The 24,802-nt window shown below is 45.9% G+C and overlaps 1 protein-coding gene across 2 annotated transcripts in view; it reads right to left on the bottom strand.

Moving 5' to 3' along the window:
* Positions 1-412: 412 nt before the first annotated feature.
* The window catches only part of CERS1 (ceramide synthase 1), a 306,536-nt gene continuing 282,146 nt past the window's right edge, over positions 413-24,802 (bottom strand). For both annotated transcript variants that reach the window (XM_069649170.1, XM_069649169.1), the window contains exon 7: positions 413-1,304. In XM_069649170.1, the coding sequence (XP_069505271.1) occupies positions 1,262-1,304 (43 nt within the window). In that variant the 3' untranslated portion in view covers positions 413-1,261. The remainder of the gene's footprint in view (positions 1,305-24,802) is intronic.

The raw sequence follows: 24,802 nt of genomic DNA, 5'->3' as shown, positions 1-24,802 counted from the left end.
CATGAAATCACAGAAAAAGGGAAAAAACTGGTCACTGAAATCCTACAATATACCCTTGGCATAGAAAGTGATGCCCCGCCACCTTCGTAACATATCTCTTTTCCGCAGGTACCACTGAGCGATGTCTGTAAATTACATCCCTACAAAACCACAGGACTCTTACAATTAGTGCTGTATAAAAAATAAACAATTGCCATTTCACATGTGCACACATATACGTAGATAACACAGAGCTTCTGCCCTAAATTGGATTTTCAAACTTCCATAAAATAGAGGTTCAAAACCCTAATGGCTGTGTGTTAATATCTTTTTACATTGTTTTGCTAAAAGACAATCCCAGTATTGGTCCCATCTTCCCCTTCAACCACCCTTCCAACGTACACACAACTTATTCATGGTACAGAAGGCAATATCAGGGCTGGATTGTTGCATTTTTAATATCGTCTTTCTGTATATTTCAAGACAGGGACTGAAAGTACAATGCCCACTGAAGGTTTTCTTTTCTCAAAATGTCTCTTTCCCACCCAGGAGCAATATAGGTGCTTCCTCTGACTGGTATTAGGTTTCCTCTGGGGTGTCTCTGTCTATTCTTGTGAGTCCGCTTGGGTCTCTGTCCTTATGATCCTTTTGGCTCTCGCTTGTCCTTCGTTGTAAATCCACTTGGTGTCTCTGCCTGTTCTTGTGAGTTTTGCGTCTGTTTGTCTGTTGTAGGACTGTTTTGACTCACTTTGTCCATCTCTTGGGGATTGGCCTGCCCTTCCTCATCGTGTTCTTGGGTCTATTCTTGGCGTTGGCCTTCCCGGTCCTGCTTCTGTCCCTATAGTCTGCTCAGACCCTGCAGTGCTTCCATTCTGTAAGCTTGTATATGTGTTTCCAGGTTGTTCCTGGTTCATGCAGGGTGAGTGGGACGGACTGCAGAGGGAGGAGCGAGAAGAGCCCCCCACTCCACTCAGAGAACCAGATGTAATGGCACAAGTGCAAGAGGAAGCCGGGTTCACATGGCATCTTGAACTCAGCTGCAGACATCAGACATAAACTGACATGACATGAACACCGACGTCACATATTGGAGACATCAAACATACACAGTGGGAGCCGACTCCCAACCAGCCAACAAGCAGTGAGTTCACTGGTGGCTGCCAGAGCCCATGTCCAGCCCTCTGCTTCCCTCCTGTCCTCTCCTTCGTCTCATTCAGGCCGTTTCAGAGGGAGGGGAGAATACGCCAGGTTGACATTGCACAGTCTGCAAGCCAGCTCGATCTTATAACTGCTTGTTTTTAACAATCCCGTTTTTGAATGCTTTCCTGGAAATAAGAATAAAAGAGAAGTTGAAGACCCATCACGAGAAGCAAAATCTAAGCAATTAAAAAATAAGTATGATCTATGTGAGTTCCTCAGTAGGGTGATCAGATGTTGCAAACCAATCAATCATAATAAAATATCCCATGAAACAACCAATGCATGTAATACATTCCCAATACAATAATGATAGAGTTTTAAAAAAACATACTAAATTATTAAAGTAATAACACATCATCTAAAATGAGGCAGCCATCCCTTCCATTGATGTTGAACTATGAAAAGCGTGAAGTGCTTAGTCAGCAACCATATGCCATGTACAGAATTTAAAAGGTGAGTGAACAATCTGACTGCATAAGTATCTGCAATGTGGAAAACATTGTGCACAAGCTCCAATGGTAAAAAGAGTTGGACCAAACCAAAAACGGCTACAATCTTACACAGGCAATACAATAGCCCTAGAAGATGGATATCAAAAGCCAAGTCATCAAAAAATATATAATCGACCAGAATGGCTATGATAAACTCACGGAATGATGTATCTATCAGACGTATCTTCTATTGATCAGGATCAGGGATGTCGTAAGCCTCTTTCACTGTCATTCTGGAGTTGTTTTCAACCATCCCTTTCAGGATTATTGGCAAGAGTACAGTTTTTCCAGAGAGATTTGGCGACTTTTCTGCAGAGTGCCAGAGGTCACTAATGATACATTCTGATACATTTACAGTATGTACCTTGGTGTTGTTACACTCACTACTATACCTTCCTCTCCTTTAAGCCATCTTTCATTTGATCCAAATCATTTATTCTCTTTCTATTCCTTCTTCGCTCCCTTATTCAGTTCCTTCTCGCTGTCATATTCCAGACAATCACCTCTGCACAGGATCTCACCCCGTTCTTATTCTGTTTTGTGATGATCTCTGTTCTTTTGGCAGCTTCTCTGTACTTTGTCCCTACTCCACGCCAGACTTTACCCATAGTTGAAAACGACTGGCAATGCCCACTTGTTGGACAAGTGTTCCGACAAGGTTCCAGTTTCAAAGAATATTTTTTAAGAACCGTATCTGGAACAAGGGACATCTGGTTTTGAACAAGGAGTGTGTCACTCCAAAACTGAGATGTCCATTCATCCTAGGCCTGGGTTCTTTCTTTACGCCTGCTCCGATTGTGCATATACAGGTCTAATCGCCATGCCCGGTCATGATGCCTTCTGTACATCTACCTAGCAGAAGGCCAGCAGAGGGCTTGTTCAACTGCTTATTTATTTGAATGTTTATTTAGCACTAGCCCTACCCAGAGGGTCTCAGAGAGCTTTAAATTGTTCAAATATTGAAAAGGTGGGAGTTGAAAAAATGTTGTCAAGTTAAGTATAGGAAGTTTAGGATAGGCAAGTTATAGGAGTGGAGGGGGCAGGATTATACATGGGGAAACATGTATGTTTTGAGGCTCTATCTGAAAGTAGTGGTGATGGAGGATGCAGTGCATATGCGGAGAGGTAAGGTGTTCCATGCACTCAGTACCCAGTGGGCAAATGCTTGTTTTTGTGTGCATGTGAGTTTGCAGAGTGGAGTGTGTAGATGCTTGGGCTGCCCTGCTTGGTGTTTGTGTGGGTGATGAGTTTGAGTTTGCCATGAAGGTAAGATTTTTGAGGAGGATGGCTTTGAATATAATGCAAAGTCTTTTGAAGGCAACTCTCTGGAGTATGGTGAGCCAGTGGAGCTGGGCAAGAGCGGGGTGAATGTTTGGGGAGGTGGAGGATGAGTTTGGCTGCTATGTTCTGTATTGCTTGCATGGGGGCAAAGGAGTTGTGCGGGAATCCACTGAGGAGAGCATTTCCATAGTCTGACATTGAGAGCATCAGTGCTTGGACTGCAGTGTGGAAGTCATCAGGAGGAAGGATATGTATGATTTTGTGTACGAGGCGTAGTTGTAGATTGCATGTTTTGGTGACAGCGGCTATGTGATGTGTGAAGGAAAGGCAGGGGTTGATGGTAAAGCAAAGGGATTTAACAGGTGTAGGAGAGGGATATGTGTGGGTTGTCTGTGGTGAGTTCTTGGACCCCGGGTGCGAGGTCATGTGTGTGCCTTGGGAGGCAGATGAGGAGGTATTCTGATTTGGAAGGCTTGAGTTTGAGGAAGTGGGTGGTCATCCAGTTGGTGATGGTGGACAGGTTTTGAGGGTGTGGAGCTGTGAAGTGGGTGACATTTAGAAGTATATTTGTGTGTCATCTGTGAATTGGTGCAAATATTTGTTGTGTTTGCTAAGAGCCTGTCCAAGGGATTCAAAATATAAGTTAAAGAGGAGTGGGAGGAGACTTGCGGGACCCTATACTTGACAGGTGTGGAGTATGATCGATAAGGGGTGTGAGAAACCTGAGGGTATCCTCACATCTACTCCCCTTGGATCCTCTGCTCAGGTGACCAGGGAAAGGCCATCGCTTTTGGATCCCGACCCTGGGGGTGGAGATGCGAGGAAGGATCACATGGGTGTAGGGTCCTTGGGTAATGGAGGGGGAATGTCATCAGTTGAGACATGGCATACACATTTTCCATTCCATGATGAACCATCAATCCCAGCAGCATTTATGGGATATTGCTACCCTTTTTCCCCTTCCAGGGATAATATCGGAAGAACTCATTGATACAGAAATACTAAGAAGAGAGCAAAGAAGATGAGGATATCCGCAGGCGAGACATGGTATCCCCCCTTTTCTAGTGAGAACCAAATTCACCCTCTCCCTGACTCTATGGCTGTTGTGAATCATTTCCCCTCATTTCTCCTCATTTAAACTATGATAGTACTGGGACGAGATAGGTAGACTAACAGTTGAATTCACCACTCTAGTATTGAGACATGGAAGAGGCCAGAGAAGTATTGCGTGGGTCAGGCATGTCCCAATAACTACGGTCCTGCAAATAACACTGAGTGCTCACACCTGCAACCTGTTGAATGGTTGCAGGTGTATAAAGGGAGGCAAAGACAGCAGAGTAAGAGAGCAGCTGGGCTTGAGTGCACAGCCATCCAAGGCAGAGCAGGCAACATATGGGCTGGTGAAAAGGACGCCACGGGAAGGAACACCTGGAAGATGCCAGAGCCATCGTGGGCCTCAAGAGGGTCTGGTCCTGAGCGAAGCCCATTGCTGTGTGTTCCCATTGGGAGTGGGGAACACAGACACCGCCGACCGCTGCAGGGGAAACCAGATAGAGTCATCATTGCTCTCTGAAGCCCCTCAGAATGAGAGGAGGAGCGAGAGAGAACCCGCAAATGAGACCAGTGCACCCAGTGGAGAGGCCACACACCAGTCAGTGGTTCACTCAGGCCGGGGCACTCCAGGGGCATGATGTGAGTGATGGCGAAGGCCAAACAAACTGCAACATAAGTTAAATGGGTTGGAGACTGGAAAAGGTAAACTATTGAATACCAAATCATTGCGAAGCGCAAAGTGAATTTTGAACGATAATGAATGGGTTGAAAGACCACAGAGGAACTATTGAATATCAAACAAGGTGAAAAGCATGAAAAGTTTGAAATACTTAATGATAGAAAGATATAAGAATATCGGATGGATGAAACAGAACGTGGAGAACATTTGTGAACAAAATGAAGTTAAGGAAATAGCAGTTGCAAATCAAGTGAAAAGTGCACAAAGTGAAACACTATCGAATAGTGTGGAAGCAAGGTGGTAGCCAGAAGAAATACCACAAAGGAATGTGTACGAAAGTCACATGTTAATAAAGGCACGTGGAATCTTAACGTGCACCAGAAGAATAAGTGGACTTATAACACAGAGGCAGAAAGGAAGCCTTGTCAGTCTAGAAAAGTAGACACCCATCGAACGGAAGGCAATGCAGGATAATTGATTGGCCGAAGACCAACCGCCTCATTTAAAGTGTTAAGAATATATGCTCATTAGTTATTACATAGCTATTAGCTCAACTAGAGTGCGGCCATTTTAAGACAACCAGAATCGCCATTTTGTTTTCTCTCTGCTCTCTCTAACGTTGCCACTTTGCCTCATATAAAACTGCTTTGCTGTAGATATTATTTCGCTTCAATGGTCCAAGACTAAGAAACATGTTGAAACATTACACTGGAAAGCCAGACAGAAATGCCAGATTCCCTCCCTTGCATATCCTTGAAGGCAGGGAGCAAGGCATTTTAATCAGTACACGAATGCCAGCGAGTCTCCTGAAGGAATAGCAATGTACGAAACTAACATTTAAAGAGTTCAATTATGTTCTTCTTTACGGCCCCCCTTTCTGAGCACAGTGAGGCCCCGGAGAGCAGGCCGACCTCTAGAGCGAGAATCGAAACTAAGAGATAGTGAGGCCTGGTATGTGCCAGTCTCCTACGCGCAGGTTGCCCATGAAAACAGAAGCGCTGTGTTCTCGCAAATAAAGAATGGTGTCTGTAAATTTGAGATTGCAACCTGTTACTAAATGTGGTGGTCTAAAGTGTCATAATCGTCACCATGGTCAATCATCGCCTCCAATTCAAAAGGGATGAATTAGGGGCGGCATTAGATGTGTCATTACTGATTGTAGGATGCTCATTTTGTATATATGTAACTGATGTATAATTTTCGTTTGCTTGCGTCCCCCGAGGTCTGTTAGACACACGTCGCGGGGAGTGGGACCACTTGGCCAACTGGGACTATTTGTTTTGCAATAAACCCTAGATATTGGGAATACAACCTTGTGTCTGGCGTATCCATTCGTGTGTGGTGATTGTGCCTTGTTTCCACATCCGAGGGCCCCTCAGGGGTCCCATCAAGATGGCACCTGAATAGAGACCCTCCCCCACTTGTTCCATTGTGTACGTTGCAAACTTATGAAGACAACAAGAATGGCGAGGATGGGAGCGATCGAGCCAGGATCAAGAGGTGTCCAGGGCGCCCAGCGAAAGTGATGAGACTCCTTTGCAGATCTGCACACAGCTGATGCCTGATCAACGTCCCTGGCCTGCGAACAAGGAGGCGAGGGTCCCAAAACGAGGCAGTGCCGAGATACGCAGACACAACGTCATTGGTTGCGTCAGTATACAGACGAATTGTGTCTTGAAAAGACAAATTGACTAATCAGGTGAGTCGTGCCCCGATTCGTAAGTGATCCTGATATTGGTTGAGAGTTGATTTTGCAAAATCAAACACCCAGAGTAAGTTTGATTATCCAAGGGTAAGGTTAAAACATGCCTGGGGTATTGTCAACCTTAGCAGGATTTTTCCGCTGCGGCAAACAATCATTGGAAACTGGCCAGGTAGCACCTCCGGGGGGAACGCTGGCTTATGATTTGTATGTAAAGTATGGTATGGGAGCGATAATGTTTTGTGAAACTTGGCATAAGCAAACCAGAAAGCAGGAAGACCTTCAATGGCTGAGGAATGGGAGTTTTGAGATGGACCAGATAGATAACCTGGAAAAGGTTTTGATAAGTAAGAGAGCACGCCCTGGGGCACTTGATAATCTCAGAGACTGGAGGAGGGAAGCAATGCTCCGATTAAGAAGTAGAGAGAAACATGCGCGCAGGCATAAGTCAAAAGCGGAGAAAGCTGAGGAGAAGGAGGAGGCGGAATGGAGTAATAGTTTGAGAAAGGCAAGGCGGCGTGATGAATTAAACATAGAAAAAATATATCCGCAAAGGGAGCTACATTCATCAGATGAATTAATGAACAAGATATTAACTGAAACAAAACAAGACCCGAAGAGTGAGACTAAAAAGATTACATCAGTAGCCGTCATCCAGCCCCCTCCTATTGCTCAAGCTGTCCCAACTCCAATATAGACAAAGGCAGCGTTAGTAATGGTATCGCCCTCTAGTCAGCCAGTCCCGAGTGTTTCACAACCATCACAGCCCCAGCAGATTTCTCCCGTGCCCACTGCCCCTTCCACACCTCCCGGTCAAGAGAATTCCTCTGTCCCGACTGCCCCTCCCATAAGCGAATTAGAACAGAGCGAGTGTGTGAGAGTGACCCGCAGCGCGATCAGCAAGGAGAGAAAGCGTGAACTGCAAGAACAGGCGGAAATGTATATAGACGAGAATGATGGGGCGGCCACGTTAGCATCAATACATGACTTCAGGACGAGTAATGAAAAACAGGTATTGTTGGAATGCAGGGGGGAATATTTGTTGGCACAATGGAAAAAGTTAATTGGGAAGCTACCACCGCAACGATTGTTGGATTTAAATGCATTAGCCCGTTGTAGAGGGAGAAATGATGAAATAGAAGAGCATGTGAAGCGACTGTTTGAAATAAAGAATGAACTTGATGAAGAATATTCTGAAGTATTTGCTACACCAGGGTACAGGAGAAAAGATATTGAGAGAAGTAGGAAGAAAACGATGGGGTTTTATATGCAGAAATCCTTGCCACCACCGGGTCAGATAGGTGATAGGCAAAGATTGTGAGTGTGTGTACGGGAAACAATGAGATGGATGTCAAGCCCTAGGACTTCGGTAGGGGAAATAAATGAGATATGTAATGAGTACCGTTTGCAAATAAGAATAGAAGTCCTGCGGATGATAGTAGCGGTGTTACTCCAGCAAGTAGCGGGACATAACAGGGGAAGGGGAAATGCACAGAGCAGGAATAATTCGAATATGCATGTAGGGCCTTTGGGATTAAACCAATGTGCATATTGTAGAGAGGAAGGACATTGGAGAGCACAATGGCCACATTTGCAAACTAGAGGCTGATATGGTCAGAGAAGACAGCACAGAGGGCACCCGGGAACGAATGGTCACAACAGAAATCAGATGCCACAACACCAAAGTAATCAAGGGAATGGTGCACAAAATCAAGGTCAGGCTCCGAATCAGATTACTTCTGCTCAGAGTCAAAATCAGCAGGGTGCACAAACTGGAAATAGAGGAAGAGGTGGGAACATTTTTGATATTCAGACAGGTGCGTACTATAATAACAGTGGTGACTACACATCGCATGATGTGTTGTTACTCCAATAGGAAAGCCCAGGACAGGGGTCGGAACCAGTATCCATTCCCGTGAATCAAAAAGGACCCTATGTAGAAATGAAAGTTGGGAATGAAGAGCATAGATTCCTCGTAGACACGGGGGCACATAAGTGCTCGATAGATCATCACTTGGTTCCAGATATACCTCTGTCAGGGTGACAAAATATCTCAGTAGGGTTCGCAGGCACCCCAGTAATAAATCCTGAGTCCAAATCAGTAGCAGTGACAATAGGGCCCTTTACTGAACATTGTCCATTTCTTTTAACAGAGCATTGTGGGGAAAATCTTTTAGGATTGAATTTATTGAAAAAGCTAAGTACGGTTATCCACTGTACACCAGATGGGGTATTTCTGACTATTTCTCCCCAGAGTATGCCGACTTCTGAATTTGTGACGAAACCTTTAACAGGAGAATTGAGTGAGGTGCCAACTTGTATTTGGGGCGTGAATGACAATGATGTGGGATGCTTGAAAATAAAGCGAGTAAAAATTGCTTTAAAAGAAGGAGTAACGTTACCGCATATTCCACAGTTTAAAATTTCAGCAGAAGGGGAAAAAGGATTGAAAAGTATTGTTTCTGATTTGGTGAAATTGGGAGTGATTGAAGAAATTACAGGTAGTGTATATAACAGCCCCATTCTTCCAGTGTACAAGAAAGGGGGCAATGAGGTACCGTACCGTTTCATAATTGTTCTCTGTGCACTAAATAAAGTAGTTGATCCCCAATTTCCGTTAGTACCAGATGTCACTACGATATTGACAATGATCCCTGCATCGGCAGAATATTTCAGTGCTTCTTTCTCTTGCAACGACCGCCGGGGCGGCTGCTGCTCCTTTCTCCCTCCTACCATCTGATGCCTCGCAGTGCACTGGGTGCACCTCCATGCTGCAGGCATGCATCCCCTGGTCCTCGGCGAGTGGCACACGTCCTGTGCAGAAAAACGAAATGAAGGTACGCAATTGTAGTAATGGACCTGATGCTCAGCAACATTTGACTTTGTGCTACTTTTGGAGCCTGTTAACGCTTCGCTTTGTCACCGTTTGGGTGTGCGCTATTTCGTTTTCTTGCTTAATTGCTATTTCAAGATGGCTGTGTGCGCCTGCTATGCACCGGAGTGCTAGGGCTGGTGTGTGCATGGGGCCCAGGATTGGCCATGGCCCTCTACATCTTGGCCAATGAGGAGGCCGGCAGGCTTGGCCGGCCCTCCCCCAAAGGCCCGATCCTGGCCCCATGCAATGTGTTCCCCCATCTCTACTCCCTTTCTCTTGCAACGACCGCCGGAGCGGCTGCTGCTCTTTTCTCCCTCCTACCATCTGATGCCTCGCAGTGCACTGAGTGCACCTCCATGCTGCAGGCATGCATCCCCTGGTCCTCGGCGAGTGGCACACGTCCTGTGCAGAAAAACGAAATGAAGGTACACAATTGTAGTAATGGACCTGATGCTCAGCAACATTTGACTTTGTGCTACTTTTGGAGCCTGTTAACGCTCCGCTTTGTCACCGTTTGGGTGTGCGCTATTTCGTTTTCTTGCTTACTTGCCATTTCAAGATGGCTGTGTGCGCCTGCTATGCACTGGAGTGCTAGGGCTGGTGTGTGCATGGGGCCCAGGATTGGCCATGGCCCTCTACATCTTGGCCAATGAGGAGGCCGGCAGGCTTGGCCGGCCCTCCCCCAAAGGCCCGATCCTAAGGCCCTGTCTACCGCTGTCCACCGCGGTACGCCGGATCGCTGGCCCCATGTGAGTGTTTGTCTACCCCCCGTGAGTATCTATGTGCCCCCCCTGCCCCCCGTGAGTATCTGTGTGCCCCCCTCCTGCCCCCGTGAGTATCTATGTGCCCCTCCTGCCCCCCGTGAGTATCTATGTGCCCTTCCTGCCCCCCTGCACCCCGTGAGTATCTGTGTGTCCCCCTCCTGCCCCCGTGAGTATCTGTGCCCCTCCTGCCCCCCGTGAGTATCTATGTGCCCCTCCTGCCCCCCCTGCCCCCTGTGAGTATCTGTGTGCCCCCCTCCTGCCTCCCGTGAGTATCTATGTGCCCCTCCTGCCCCCAGTGAGTATCTGTGTGCCCCCTTGCCCCCCGTGAGTATCTGTGTGCCCCCCTCCTGGCCCCCGTGAGTATCTATGTGCCCCTCCTGCCCCCTGTGAGTATCTATGTGGCCCCCTCCTGCCCCCCGTGAGTATCTATGTGCCCCTCCTGCCCCCCGTGAGTATCTGTGTGCCCCCCGTGAGTATCTATGTGCCCCTCCGGCCCCCCTGCCCCCCGTGATTATCTGTGTACCCCCTCCTGCCCCCGTGAGTATCTATGTGCCCCTCCTGCCCCCCGTGAGTATCTGTGTGCCCCCCTCCTGCCCCCCGTGAGTATCTATGTGCCCCCCGCCCCCGTGAGTATCTGTGTGCCCCCTCCTGCCCCCCGTGAGTATCTATGTGCCCCTCCTGCCCCCCCTGCCCCCGTAAGTATTGTGTGCCCCCCTCCTGCCCCCCGTGAGTATCTATGTGCCCCTCCTGCCCCCCTGCCCCCCGTGAGTATCTGTGTGCCCCCCGTGAGTATCTATGTGCCCCTCCTGCCCCCTGTGAGTATCTGTGTGCCCCCCTGCCCCCGTGAGTATCTGTGCCCCCATTCCTGCCCCCCGTGAGTATCTGTGTGCCCCCCTGCCCCCCGTGAGTATCTGTGTGCCCCCCCTGCCCCCCGTGAGTATCTGTGTGCCCCCCCTCTGCCCCCGTGAGTATCTGTATGCCCCCCTGCCCCCCGTGAGTATCTGTGTGCCCCCCTGCCCCCTGTGAGTATCTGTGTGCCCCCCTCTGCCCCCCCTGCCCCCCGTGATTATCTGTGTGCCCCCCTGCCCCCCGTGAGTGTCTGTTTGCCCCCCCGAGATTCTGTTTGCCCCCCCCGTGAGCATCTGTGTGCCCTCACCCTGCTTGCCCCCCCTCTTGCTCTGCGCTCCACCCCCCCTCCTCATTTCCGTCCTCTTCAACTTTCCTCCTACTCCCCCCTCCTTTTCTCCCCCCTCTTAGACTTCCGCCTCCTAGCACTTACTCCTATCTTCTGTTCCGTGACTCTTGATAGCAGCTTATCTGTCCCCCCTTTTGTTCTCCCCCTCCTCCCTCCCCTACTTTTCAATTTGTCACTGACTTTTTGCTCAGTAGCGTGTCTTGTTCTCCTTCCCCCCCTCCGTCCACTTGCCCCCCCTCCCACCCCGCCTCTTGTTACCACCTGCACTGCGTAAATTGTCGTCAGACTTAGTAATGTTACTGCTTGCTCTGTTTTCCTTCCTTTCCATCACCCCTTGCCTTACTTGTTCTATGCACTTGCACTATCAGAAATGTCGACAGGCCTATTATGATAGTTATTTTCACATTCTGTATTGTTTCAAGGACTTTTGCTGAATGTAACTGTATTTTCCTATGTCCCCTCCCTCCTTGAAGCGCTTTGAAACACATTGTGTATAGGCGCTATATAAATAAACTATCATACCATATCGATTTGAAGAATGCTTTCTTTAGCATTCCAGTGCACAGAGAAAGCAGGTATTTATTTGCTTTCACTTTAGGAGGACGATCATTCACATTCACATGCATTCCATAAGGTTATACTGAAAGTCCGAGCATATACAGTAGGGCATTGAAAGAACAACTAGACATGTTACAATTACCGGCAGACTGTGTGTTGCTACAAGACATTGACAATTTACTAATCGCTGCTGACACGGAAGAGGTATGTAAAAAAGGTACTGTTTTGTAATTGACTCATCTAGCTGCGCATGGCCATAAAGCAAGCCTAAAGAAATTCCAGTACTGTCAAAAGGAAGTAGCTTATTTGGGTTACCTACTTTCTAAAGAAGGGAGAAGATTAACGCCAGAGAGGATAGAGAGCATTTCTGGTATGCCGATTCCAAAGACGCAGAAAGGAGTGAGAGCTATAATAGGCATGGCTTCATATTGCCGTCAATGGATTGTGAACTTCGCTTTGATTATGAAACCAATGGTGGAATTGACAAAAAAGGATGCTGTGATGCCTTTGCGGACGAATGAAGAATGTCAGAAAGCATTTGATGCGCTAAAAATCATTTTGAGTTCTGCTCCAGTTTTGGGCACGCCAAATTATGAAAAGGTGTTTGTGCATGAGAACGAAGGATGCGCGTTGTCTGTTGTAACACAGGAACAAGGTGGAAGAAATAGGCCGTGCGGTTATTTTTCTTCCGCACTGGACCCTGTAGTGCGCGCACTACCATGATATTTGCGAGCTGTTGCAGCGGCTGCTGCGTCAGTGAAACAAACAGAAGGGATGGTATTGGGGCACACTTTAATTTTAATGGTGCCACATGCCATAGATGTTCTACTCAATAGAACGCAGATGCAACACCTCACCTCTGCTAGATTGACTAGATATGAAATTGTATTGTTTGCACCCCACATCCAAATTATGAGGTGTGGCGCTCTGAATCCAGCAGAACTAATGCCAATGCCCGGGGAAAATATTGGTGGGACTGAATTACCTCCCCATGATTGTTTAATGGTTACTGAGGAAGAAACAAAAGGGAGAATTGATCTGAGTGACACACCACTGAAAGAACCAGAAGGGGAACTGTTTTGTGACGGCTCCTGTTTTAAACTACCAGACGGCACATACACCGCCGCATACGCTATCACTACATTAAAAAGTGTTGTGGAGAGTAAAAGAATCCCATACAACTCTGCCCAAGCAGCAGAGATAATTGCCTTAACAAGGGCTTGTGAATTTTCAGAGAACTTTAGCGTAAATATTTACACTGATAGCCGGTATGCCTTTGGCGTGGTTCATAACTTCGGCCGATTATGGGCCGAGAGAGGTTTCCTAACATCACATGGGGCTAGAATTCAACATGGCCCTTTGATTGTACGATTACTGTCTGCACTTACGTGCCCAAAGCACCTGACGATAGTGAAATGCGAAGCGCATACAAAAAGTGACATGCAAAGTGGGAGAAGGAAATGCATTTGCAGACAGAATTGCGAAACAAACTGCCACTGATTTAAATACAAAAATGTTAACAGTACAATCGGAGGAAGTGCCCTGTATGATAGAAAATGGAATTGTAACTGTAAGAGAGATGCAGACGGAAGCTACTGCCGACGAAATACAGGAATGGGCCAAGGGCTCTGCAGAACTGGACTTGGAGGGTTGTTGGGTGGACAAGAGGAGCGGAAATTGGATGTTGCCAAATGCTCATGTAAATGCAATGGTTACAATGGCTCACAGTCCCACACATATCTGTGCAAAGAAAATAGTCCAACATTTGGCCACTGTCTGGGAAAATCCTCTTATAAAAAAGAATGCCGAAAGGCTAGTACAGAACTGCATAACGTGCCTACAGCACAATGTGGGGAAAGGAACGGTGACTCCAACAGGAAGTTTCGGACCTCCCTCTATGCCATTCGAAGTGATTCACTTTAACTTCATAGAAATGGAGAGATGCCAAAACCTGAAGTATGTTCTAGTGATCATATGTGCATTTAGCAAATGGGTGGAAGCATATCCGTTGAAAGACTGCACAGCCATGAGCACGGCAAAAGTAATGCTAAAAAAGTACTTCTCTCGCTTCGGTCTGCCCCGTGTCATATGGTCGGACAATGGTCCGCATTTTGTAGGTGCAGTAATATTACAGATTTGTGCAGGTCTCCAGATCGATAAGCTATTCCATTGCTCCAGCCATCCCATGAGTGCCGGACTTATTGAACGTCATAACGGCATCCTGAAATCCAAAATAAGTAAGATTTGTGCAGGCAGCAATTTTAGTTGGGTGGATGCATTGCCAATAGCGTTACTGTGTATGCGAACATCAGTGCAAGCCAGAACTGGTCTCTCCCCATACGAAATCCTAATGGGAAGACCGGAAAATGAGTGGAGTGCACCCCAGCCGAAAAGAATGAGAGAGGTAGAATACCCTGTACTCAGCATGTATTGTAATTTGTTAGTAAAAAAACTGCGTTTGATTCATCAGCAGGTGCAGGAGGCATTACCGGTGAGGTACACTGGCCCAGGACATGCATTGGAGCCAGGAACCTGGGTGCTGATTAGAAATTATGAGCGGAAAACATCGGTGGCACCCAGGTGGCGTGGGCCCTACCAAATAATGTTGACCACGCAGACAGCGATACGCGTGGATGGACGGAATGTGTGGATCCATGCCACGCATGCCAAGAAAGTCCCACCGCCATTTGACACGTCGACTGATCGGGACACAGACCAGAAAGAGACAGCAGCGGTTCCAGACACGAAAAATGCCATTGCCGGTCCCTTGCCACAAAAACTGCCTGATCCTGAAACAAAGCCTGAGGAGATTGCCATAAAAGAGGAAGGGCAAAGGGCACCCCAACGTTTTCCAGCAGATTATGCATCACTGCTGGTCGATATCAAGCGTATACCTCTGTGGCGCCCACCATCTTCTGTTGCACCGCAGCCAGCATCGTCGCCTGGGCAGTCATCATCTGCCATTGTGCCCCAGGCTGACTCCAAACTTGACACTGGAAGTGCACCTGCACTATTTGTCGACCACACAATACCGGGAGCAAATCGGTATAACCTGCGAAGCAGAAAAAAGGAGTGATCGCATCTTCATCTTTTTGTGATTTTATTGCCTCTGTTTCCTATTCTCGGATGAAGTAGGAACCGGAGGCCTAGAGGAGAGTGGCGTGAGAGTTGTGCAAGCCAGACAGCTCAACAAACGCAACTACTCGGTGCTAAATCCATGTGTCCGGAACCCAAGCGGACAAGCGGGCGCACATGGTACAAAGGCAGCTGCTCTGAAACTCTAGAGCAATGTGCAAATGCATGGGAATCTTACCAAACAGATAAGCAATCCAGGCTGAACGAGAACTGGCATGGAAGGACTGTAGACATTTATCGAACTCTCTGACATTCCAACAAGTGTATCAGCAGGAGATATTCACAACGAACACGGTGAGAGCAGAACAATGAGGGAAGATGCCGGGGCCAGCCAACGTCTCCTTCTGCACCAATGCTGATAGCGAGTTAAACGCAGTACGTAGAAAGGTGAAAAAGGGAAAGAATTGTATGTTGGGTTTAACGATAATAATGTGTATAATGAGTATATTAGCCCCAATATTGACCATATCAGTATTATGGTACCTAGAAGAAATGCACCCCCTTGAAGTACTGTTGCCTACTGTGAACATTTCCATGACGGAATGTCCAGTCCATGTGATTTCCTATACCTTGTCCCCAATGGAAGAGAGACATAGGGAAGGATATGGGAACAACACATTACTAGTGATAATTAATATGACACACTCAATACTAACAAAGAACAACTGTTGGGTCTGTGCCCACCTGCCGCAGCATGGTGGTCAGGGAATAGGATGGTATGTACAGCCCCTGCCCTTAACTTCTGCATGTTATGCTTCTCTAAGTGCCTTATATTATGGGAAATGGAACGAAAGTGAAACTGGTCAATTAGACAAAACAAACATGAATGAATTCGAAGAAGTGATTATGAAACCGGTGGGTTGCTCCATATTCCATAAAAGACGTTTAATTACACCAGCAATAATACCACAGGATAGATTGTCTGTACCTTATAAAACCTCTGTTATTATGTTCCACATGAACCCATAGGGGAATAAGGATGCGGAACCCCCTTCATATACAGTGAATTATAACCCTCATTCTGTCCCATTCTGTTTAAAGAAAAAGGGTTCTTTCCAGGTAGGAACATTTACCAGATGCAGGAACATAGCATTCCTTGATAAAGAAGTGGAACCAATATATGTGGGAGATCCTGTGTATTTCATATGTGGAGAAAAAGCACATCCTTGGTTACCTAGGAACTGGGGAGGCACGTGTTATTTAGGCTGTCTGTTTCCTGGGGTATTTCTTTTAAAAACATCAGATATAACCAGATTGGATAGGGCACGAAATCACCGGAAAATTGAAGACGGGTTGATTGTAGGGGACATAGCAAAATCATTCATACCATTTTGGGGCCAGGCAATAAACTCTTATAACATAAGACGACTGTCTAGAATATTGGAAGAAACAATAAATGGAACCACCGACATATTATATAATATGACTCTTGAGGAAAAAGGAATAAGATTGATGTATCTGCAAAACAGAATGTCCCTTGATATAATCTTAGTTGATCGCGGCAGTGTTTGTAAAATTGTGGGATCAGCGTGTTGCGTATTTGTAAGTGACTCCTCCCCCACGATTTTCGAAGCAATAAGAAAATTGCATGTATTATGCTCTGACCTTCGCCCTCCTGAGAGTGGTTGGGAGTTAAATATAAGCTCCTGGTACTGGGAAGTGTTACGGTCCTGGGGATGGAAGTTATTTGCAATCGTAGTAGCAATCCTAGGAATATTTGTGACATGTTGTTGTTGCATACACTGTCTTCCCATAGTATGCACAGAAATTAGTGAGGAATGTGTTCAGATGGTAGAACGAAAACACATTGCTAGACCCAAAAATACCCACAATGATAATGAATCGAAAACAATTAAAGAATTCATGGAAATTAATATCGATGAGGAAAAGGAGGAATCTGAGAACATATATGAGTCAGAGTTCGGATCAGATTCCGAGCCTGATCTAAACACTCAGTCAGAGGAAGATGCAATGTATGGATGAGGCGTTTGGCATACGGCCAAGAGGAGGGTTTGTCAGTCTAGAAAAGTAGAAACCCCTCAAACGGAAGGCAATGCAGGATAATTGATTGGCCGAAGACCAACCGCCTCATTTAAAGTGTTAAGAATATATGCTCATTAGTTATTACGTAGCCATTAGCTCAACTAGAGTGCAGCCATTTTAAGATGACCAGAATCGCCATTTTGTTTTCTCTCTGCTCTCTCTAACGTTGCCACTTTGCCTCATGTAAAACTGCTTTGCTGTAGATATTATTTTGCTTCAATGGTCCAAGGCTAAGAAAAATGTCGAAACATTACACTGGAAAGCCAGTCAGAAATGCCCGATTCCCTCCCTCGCATATCCTTGAAGGCAGGGAGCAAGGCATTTTAATCAGTACACGAATGCCAGTGAGTCTCCTGAAAGAATAGCAATATATGAAACTAACTTTTAAAGAGTTGAATTATGTTCGTCTTTACGGCCCCCCCTTTCTGAGCACAGTGAGGCCCCGGAGAGCAAGCCGACCTCTAGAGCGAGAATCGAAACTAAGAGATAGTGAGGCCTGGTATGTGCCAGTCTCCTACGCGCCGCTTGCCCATGAAAACAGAAGCGCTGTGTTCTCGCAAATAAAGAATGGTGCCTGTAAATTTGAGATTGCAACCTGTTACTAAATATGGTGGTCTAAAGTGTCATAATCGTCACCATGGTCAATCATCGCCTCCAATTCAAAGGGGATGAATTAGGGGCGGCATAAGATGTGTCATTACTGATTGTAGGATGCTCATTTTGTATATATGTAACTGATGTATAATTTTCATTTGCTTGCGTCCCCCGAGGTCTGTTAGACACACGTCGCGGGGCGTGGGACCAGTTGGCCAACTGGGACTTTTTGTTTTGCAATAAACCCTAGATTTTGGGAATACATCCTCGTGTCTGGCGTATCCATTCGTGTGTGGTGATTGTGCCTTGTTTCCGCATCCGAGTGTCCCTCAGGGGCCCCATCAGCCTGTGCTGTCAAGTAAGTCCTATGAGAAAGTATGAACTGTTGTAAAGCACCTAGGGTTATCGGTTGCGCGACCTGCGATGAGTGGACTGTGTGGTCTGACAACTGCGCCTAGATCTAGTAACCTTTCCTTGGAGTGGACCAAGAAGAATCCAGTGACTGCGGCTGGGCGGCCTAAGAGTTGTGCAATTGATGAAAATAAAAGGCAAACATAACAAGTGGATTCAACTGTGAATTTAAAGGCCTGTGGAAGCCTATGGACAGGAACACTGAGAACATCTTGTGGAACTGTGTTGTACTTGGAGAAGGGCACCCAGAGGCCATTTGGTTGGACTTGTTTGAATTTTGGGAAAGGGAGCTGAGAAGAAGCTTGTAGCTGGAAGAGCCTCAGAACTATGGTTTGAACACTGTTACATTGGTTGCTGACATCTCTATACATTGTTTATCTTTAGTTGTGAGGGCAAGTATAGGTTTTGCACACAGACACTTTTAAGTTGAACGTACTGACTCAGACTATCCTTAGTTAATTTAGGTAGAGCAAGTAAGGCCTTACTCCATCCTGACATTTGAGTTAATAAATACTTTTTGTTCGAACTTTGAATCTGTTGCCTGTGTCTTGCTTCATGATGCCTTCACAGGTGGCATGGAGACAAAGTGTGTCCTGTCAGTGACAAAGGAGGTGTACCAGTCAAGGATGGTGTGTGAGAAATCTGAGGGTATTGTCATTCCAAAACCCCTTGGATCCTCTGCGCATGTTGCCAGGGAAAGACCATCACTATTGGATCCCGACCCTGGGGGCAGAGAAGCGAGAGAGGATCACCTGGGTGGAGGGACTTTGGTGACTAGGGATGGGGTGCACTTGGGTGAGACATGGTATCCCCTTTCCCTGTTGACAGTCGGCCCAACCTTCATGGGCTGTTATAAACCAGCCCCCTCATTTCTCCACAATTGACACTTGACAGTAGAGCAATGAAGACTGTGATCTTTCACCACTGTGATACTCGGACGATGAAGATGTCTGCTAAGAGCTGTAAGGGTCAGGCATATCCCATTAATTGTGGTCAAGCAGTGCTAATCGAATACTCTCACTTGCAGCCTGCCATGGAGCTGCAGGTATATAAAAGAGTAAAAAGAATTACAGAAGAGACAACAGGGACGACAGAAGCAACAGCAAGCAGGCCGGGGCAAGCAACAGAGAACCTTCCTAGAGCGAGCATCTGAGCCGCTGAGGACCATGGAGTAAGGTGGTCAAAGGAAGCATGGTCTGGAAGCTGGGATCCCTGTAGCAGAGGGAATGCAGTGAGGGAAGCCGTGTGGGCAGGCTGTCCCTTCCCCTTATGCTCGCGTTGCTCATTCCCCTGCATTGAGAGGCTAGACCAGGAGTACCTGAGAGGCAGAACATGGAAGCCTGGCCTTGAAAGTTGGAGACTGTGTGCTCCAAGCTGCAGCGAAAACTGTCAGTGACCTGTGAGTTTCTGGTGGATGGGAAACCCAGTGTGCGTGTGTGTGAACTTTGTTAACAAGGAATAGCTTGTATCAGCGTGGTTGCGTGTCTCAAACTAGCACGTATTTGAAAGTCTCTGGTCTTTCATATTTTCAATTACTGAATCCCCAGGAATACTTTGTATCAGAGTGGTCGCATGTGGCATGAAGCCTGGTTTTGAAGGTCTCCAAACACTGGATAATCCATTTAAAGTGAAATGAAGAAATATTGAACATTTAAAGCGAAATGAACAAAATTAAACATTTAAAGAGGAAACAACAAACATTAAACATTTAAAACAGAACAAACATTGAATATACAAAGCAAAACGAACCAATTTTTAACAACAGAATAATTCTTGAACAACAATGTAAAAATTAGTTATGAGTGAAATCCACATTGATTGAATAACGAACTAAATTAAAACTTTATGAACCAACAGAATCAAGACCTTTTTGAAGCTAAGAGGGAACGGGACCCTAAATTCAAGCAAACCATTATATGCTGAGTTCCAAATGCAATATAACTTTAAAAGAGCAAATTACTACATGTTGTGTTGCAAATTGAAAATAACTGAAGAATAAGCAAATAAAACTTGTAGTATGATTTATTATGGAGATTTAAACTTAAACAACAGAAAGAAATATCATTTCCAACTTGTGTGAAAGCTGCAAGCTTCCAAAACAAATATTTGAAAATGAAAACAACGGAACTATGAAAATTACAATAAAGAAAGCAGGGATCTTGTCTTTTGAACTGTGTTGTTTAACCAAATTATATCTTGGGGAAGGTAATCCTTGAGATCTGAGACATTTGCTGAAGCTAGGACAGAGTCAAAAGGTTCCCTTGTGTTTTGTGGCTTGGAACTTGGGGAAGGGAACCCTGAGTATTGGTTAAGACTATATCCTCTTGAATCCAAGGAAGATTCACACTTGGGAAGGGAGCTGAAAGGAAGCCATGAGCTGGAAGAAGCTCAGACTTTTGTATTGAACATTGTTTTCTTTTGGTTACTGACATCCCTACACATTGTACAGATATAGTTGTGAGGGCAAACATAGGTTTTGGACACAGGCAGATTCTGAAGTTGAACTCTTTGACTCAGATTTCCTTAGTTTTATTTAGGTAGGGAAATCACACCTTAGCATAGGGCAAGTTAAGCGTTCAACCATCCTGACATATAAGGTAAATAAAATTGTTTGTTTGAACTTGAAGTCTGTTGTCTGTGTCTTACTTCATGATGCCTTCAAAGGTGCCACTGAGATTCATCCTGTGGGGTAGGATGTTCAGTAGAATGGTGTGGTCGATGGTGTCAAAGGCTGCAGAGAGATCAAGGAGTACGAGTAGTGCTGTGTGTCCTTTATCTGTTAAACTGTCGAGGTCATCGAGGATGTGAAGAGTAGCGGTCTCAGTGCTGTGTCCAGCCCAAAAAGAAAGATTGGAAAGGGTCGAGTAGGTTGTTTGTGGTGATGTGTTTTTGCAGTTGGGTAGTTACAAAGCATTCCATGATCCTGGAAAGGTATGGAATGATAACAATGGGGTGTGTTTTCAGGAGGCTTGGGGTCGAGAGATAGTTTTTTGAGGGGTGAGATTTGTCCCATTTTGAGTGCAGTGGGGATAGTACCATGTCAGAAACAGGAGTTCATTAGGTTGAGCTAGTGGGAGCTAGGGTGGTGATGCAATTGGGTGTAGTTTGAGGACGGACGCGCATCATCCAGGAAGTGTGCAGGTTATGTTTTGACAGTGAGGGTGATGAGGGTGTCGATGGGGTCAAAGGTGTCCCATGTTTTGCAATGTTTGGCAGTGGGGTGTGTGAGTGGGAGAGCTGCGGGGAGGGCTATCCTGATGTGTATTTTGTAGTTGTAGTTCATGAGGGGGTTGCATACTGTGGTAGATGGGGGTGTGGATGCTGGTTTAGAGAGGGATTTGACGATGTTGAATAGTTTCTGGGTACGATTGGTGACAGATTGAAGTTCTTGGAAGTAATGGGTGGCTTTGGAATTGCGTATCGCTTTTTTATATTTGTTGCTGCAGTATCCTGGTAGAGGGGCATGGGTTCCTTTGCCAGGCTCTTTCTAGGCATCTGGCTTCCTGCTTGTTCGAGAGGAGGGAACTAATGAACGATGGTTTGTGGTGGTTGTTGTGGGGTTTTTGTAATTTGAAGGGTAACATTTTGTTGAATTCCTGTGTGATGATGGTGTTGTACTGGTGGAATAGGGTGGAAAGGTGGTCATGTGGGGAGGATGGTAGTGGTAGTTGTATGAGTGGTGCTAAGGCTGTGTCTGGTTCACTGTGTACCTATGCTTCACTGGTTCGGATGCTCTACATGCTGTACATTGTTCACTCACCCGTATGCAGAATGCCATCTTGCTCACATCTTGGTTTTGCTAGTGACCTGGAACAGGTCCATGTCATCCATAGGCAGATATGCCTTCCAGTAGTAGTGTCACATGTTACATATTTCTGATGTCACGTCAATGACTTAAAATCATATTTTGTGCATGTCCCAACAACTGCCACTGAATCAAATGAATATACAGTGTCCATCCTTAGATGGAGTCCATCCCTACAGTCTCATCCTTAAGGGACCAACCCTCAGACAGTGTGTCCCATTCCACATTGTCCCTACCTGGCCCTCTACTAGACAATACCCTACCCTGCACTTGACAGTCTCCTGCCCCTCACACTTTCCTTTTCCCCTTCCCATGCACTTGCACAATCTGAATGGCACCTGGCCTAGTAGGATCATTGTCTGTCTTCCCTTTGTTCCCCCTCCCTTGCCTTATCACACCTTGAAACACTTGTGTATAGGCGTGTTATAAATGCCATATCATATCATAGACTGCATCCTCCTTCGACTGTCCAAGAGCACTTTCTGTCCCCAACAAAGTGCTCCATTGGGGATGAGCGAGCCAGCGAGTTCTTGGGACTGATGAGATCCAATTGGAAAGACCAGTAAGAGCAGTCCATGAACAGTCTGAAAGATCTAATGTGTTACGCTAAAGAGCCTTCCTCGTGGCCTTCTGGAGCCACTGTAGCCGACTAAGTAATAGAGAGGGGTGTTGTCATATCCTCCTGCTCAGTCTCGTGCCAGATTTGTAGCCCACCTGAACATGTTAATATGATTTTTGGGTGGTATTCATGGTCTCCAAAGTCTAGCGAGTCACTTGATTATGCGTCACTTGATAAGTTCCTCCTGAACTATTGTAGAGGGAGTCGGGGTCCTGCCACCACCCCTCACACTCCCATCAGGTTCATGACAACATGAAAGGCCAGAAAACACTGCAATCATCCATTTTATTTTGGACAAATTCCTAACGAACCAATGATTGATAAGTACGTTGAGAGGTATCCCCTCAGCCAGCAATACAGACCCGGTGTGGTACAGATCTATCCATTTGTGGATGAAGAGCTGCAGAGACACCTATATGGACAGCCTGGACTAAAGCACTAAGAAGCCATGTTGCTGACGTCGTTAGAGACACCATGACATAGCAGCGTTAGACATGAAGCACACGTGCCATCCGTACTTCGGGACACAAACACACACTCAAATACATGAAGAACACAAGCATACAATTTTATAGTTAGAAGACATATACATATACATATGGTCATTGCTTTTGTTATTTGGCATTAGCCAAATTCAGCAATGCAAAAACTGCAAGGCATAAGAGATCCTGAGCAAAGCTAGCAGATGCTTAAATGCAAATAACCCCATACAGCAAGCCCGGCTCAAGCAGGGGGGCCAGGCCCCCCTAGAAAGAAGGCCATGTCAGTGGTGTTATACACAACTGGTAACAGAGGGAGTGGAGGGTGGTTGTCACTCTATACATTAAGCAGCCACCTCAGGGACATCATTCTATGAGGCTGAATTGCAGGAGGCCTGGCCAGGATTTGTTTTCTTGCCCTAGACAATGAGGTATGCCCCACAGCAATTTATTTGTCAATGTCTCTGTGACTTGCACTGAAGTCCTGTCTTAAACAAGCAATCAGAAAGCCAACAGTTTTGGCTTGTGTATAGGTATTAGCAGACATTTGCCAGGCAATGCCATCATATGCCCAGTTACTGGCACCATCTTCTAGCTGTTATCATCTTATGGCCAGGTGGTACACTTATGGCAGTGCCTGGTGCCTATCCACGCCTAATCAAAAGCCGAAGCTGCTGGCTTTGCCAATGCATGTTGGCTTTCGTTTGTCTCCTTAAGTCCAACAAGGCTCTACCTGAAAATGATAAGGCTAGGTTGGCAAGTACTGACAAGTTTCGGATCTTCTCATCCATACTTACCAGTGGGGCTCGGACCTAAATAGAATGTACTTTTGTTTTGAAGCCTAGTCTACTCGGACAGAACGTTTCATGATTCAAACTGTTAAGTAATGACTTAATACCCTGACCAGATAACCTCATTCTGTTTGAGTAAATTTACAGAGTTTGCATGCAAACAGATTATGCCATGTGCGTTGTGGGATTTGTTTGGAAAGTATGCTGTAAATCTTGGGTGCTGGGTATTCAGGCAGTGCCGGAAATGAAAAATGAACACCCGTAAAACAACAACAAGTGGTGCGCCGAGCAGGAGAACATTCTCATAAGGCAAAGGTGGTGCACACAAGTTACAATACAGACACATAATCATTCTCATCACCTTAAGAAGGTGCACAGTGAGCTGAGAATCATTTCGGATCTCATGCCTGCGGACGTCAGCTCTAGCCAATCACAGTTTAGTACCCTAAGGGTGGGTAACAATGGGCAAGAGCCAATGGTAGACCCACTACTCTGCAACAATGTAGTAAGTTGGATTTTGTGGAAGGAACAGGCCAGTCACCTGACATGCGAGGGCCAGTAGAAGAACATCTATAGTGTCCTGTATAGGTAATAGAAGATTCAGTACCCAATCACCTGGCCCAATAGGTTTTCTGGTTGTGATGAAGTGCTGACGCCATTTGCGGGTAAAACCGGCCTGCGAGCCGAGAAAGAGCGAGAGGTGCATGGATAATTCTCTGTTCCTGTGCTGACCCCTGTTGGTTTTGTCTGTAATAAACCGCAGTTTGAACTTGCCGTTGACTGAGTCCTCCATGTATTCCGGGGGAGGTTAGTGTTGGGCCCTCCAAGTCCGCAAACTTCGAGTATCCATCAGCAACTAATTATTTTTTGATACCTTAAGAGGATATTTCAAACACAGAACCAAATCATCTGTTAAAATAAATAATCATACTTTTTTAATGTTGAGAGAACTTTCGAGATGGAAACGAGCTTATGAAATGTTGAACTTTTAGGATGTCAGATGCTTACAGGAATGTTTTTTATTGCACTTAAAACCAAAAATGATCCAATCACTTGAGGGAGAGGAAGTTGTTTTTTGTATTCTACAGGAGAAATAGAAAATGCCTCAATTTCCAGTTGGAATAAGCAGGGGCAGAGTGTGCAACAAA

The sequence above is a fragment of the Ambystoma mexicanum genome, chromosome 1p, assembly GCF_040938575.1.
Source record: "Ambystoma mexicanum isolate Mex_15411 chromosome 1p, UKY_AmexF1_1, whole genome shotgun sequence".
Taxonomy (NCBI): Eukaryota; Metazoa; Chordata; class Amphibia; order Caudata; family Ambystomatidae; genus Ambystoma; species Ambystoma mexicanum.
This window is presented reverse-complemented; position numbering and strand designations above follow the sequence as displayed.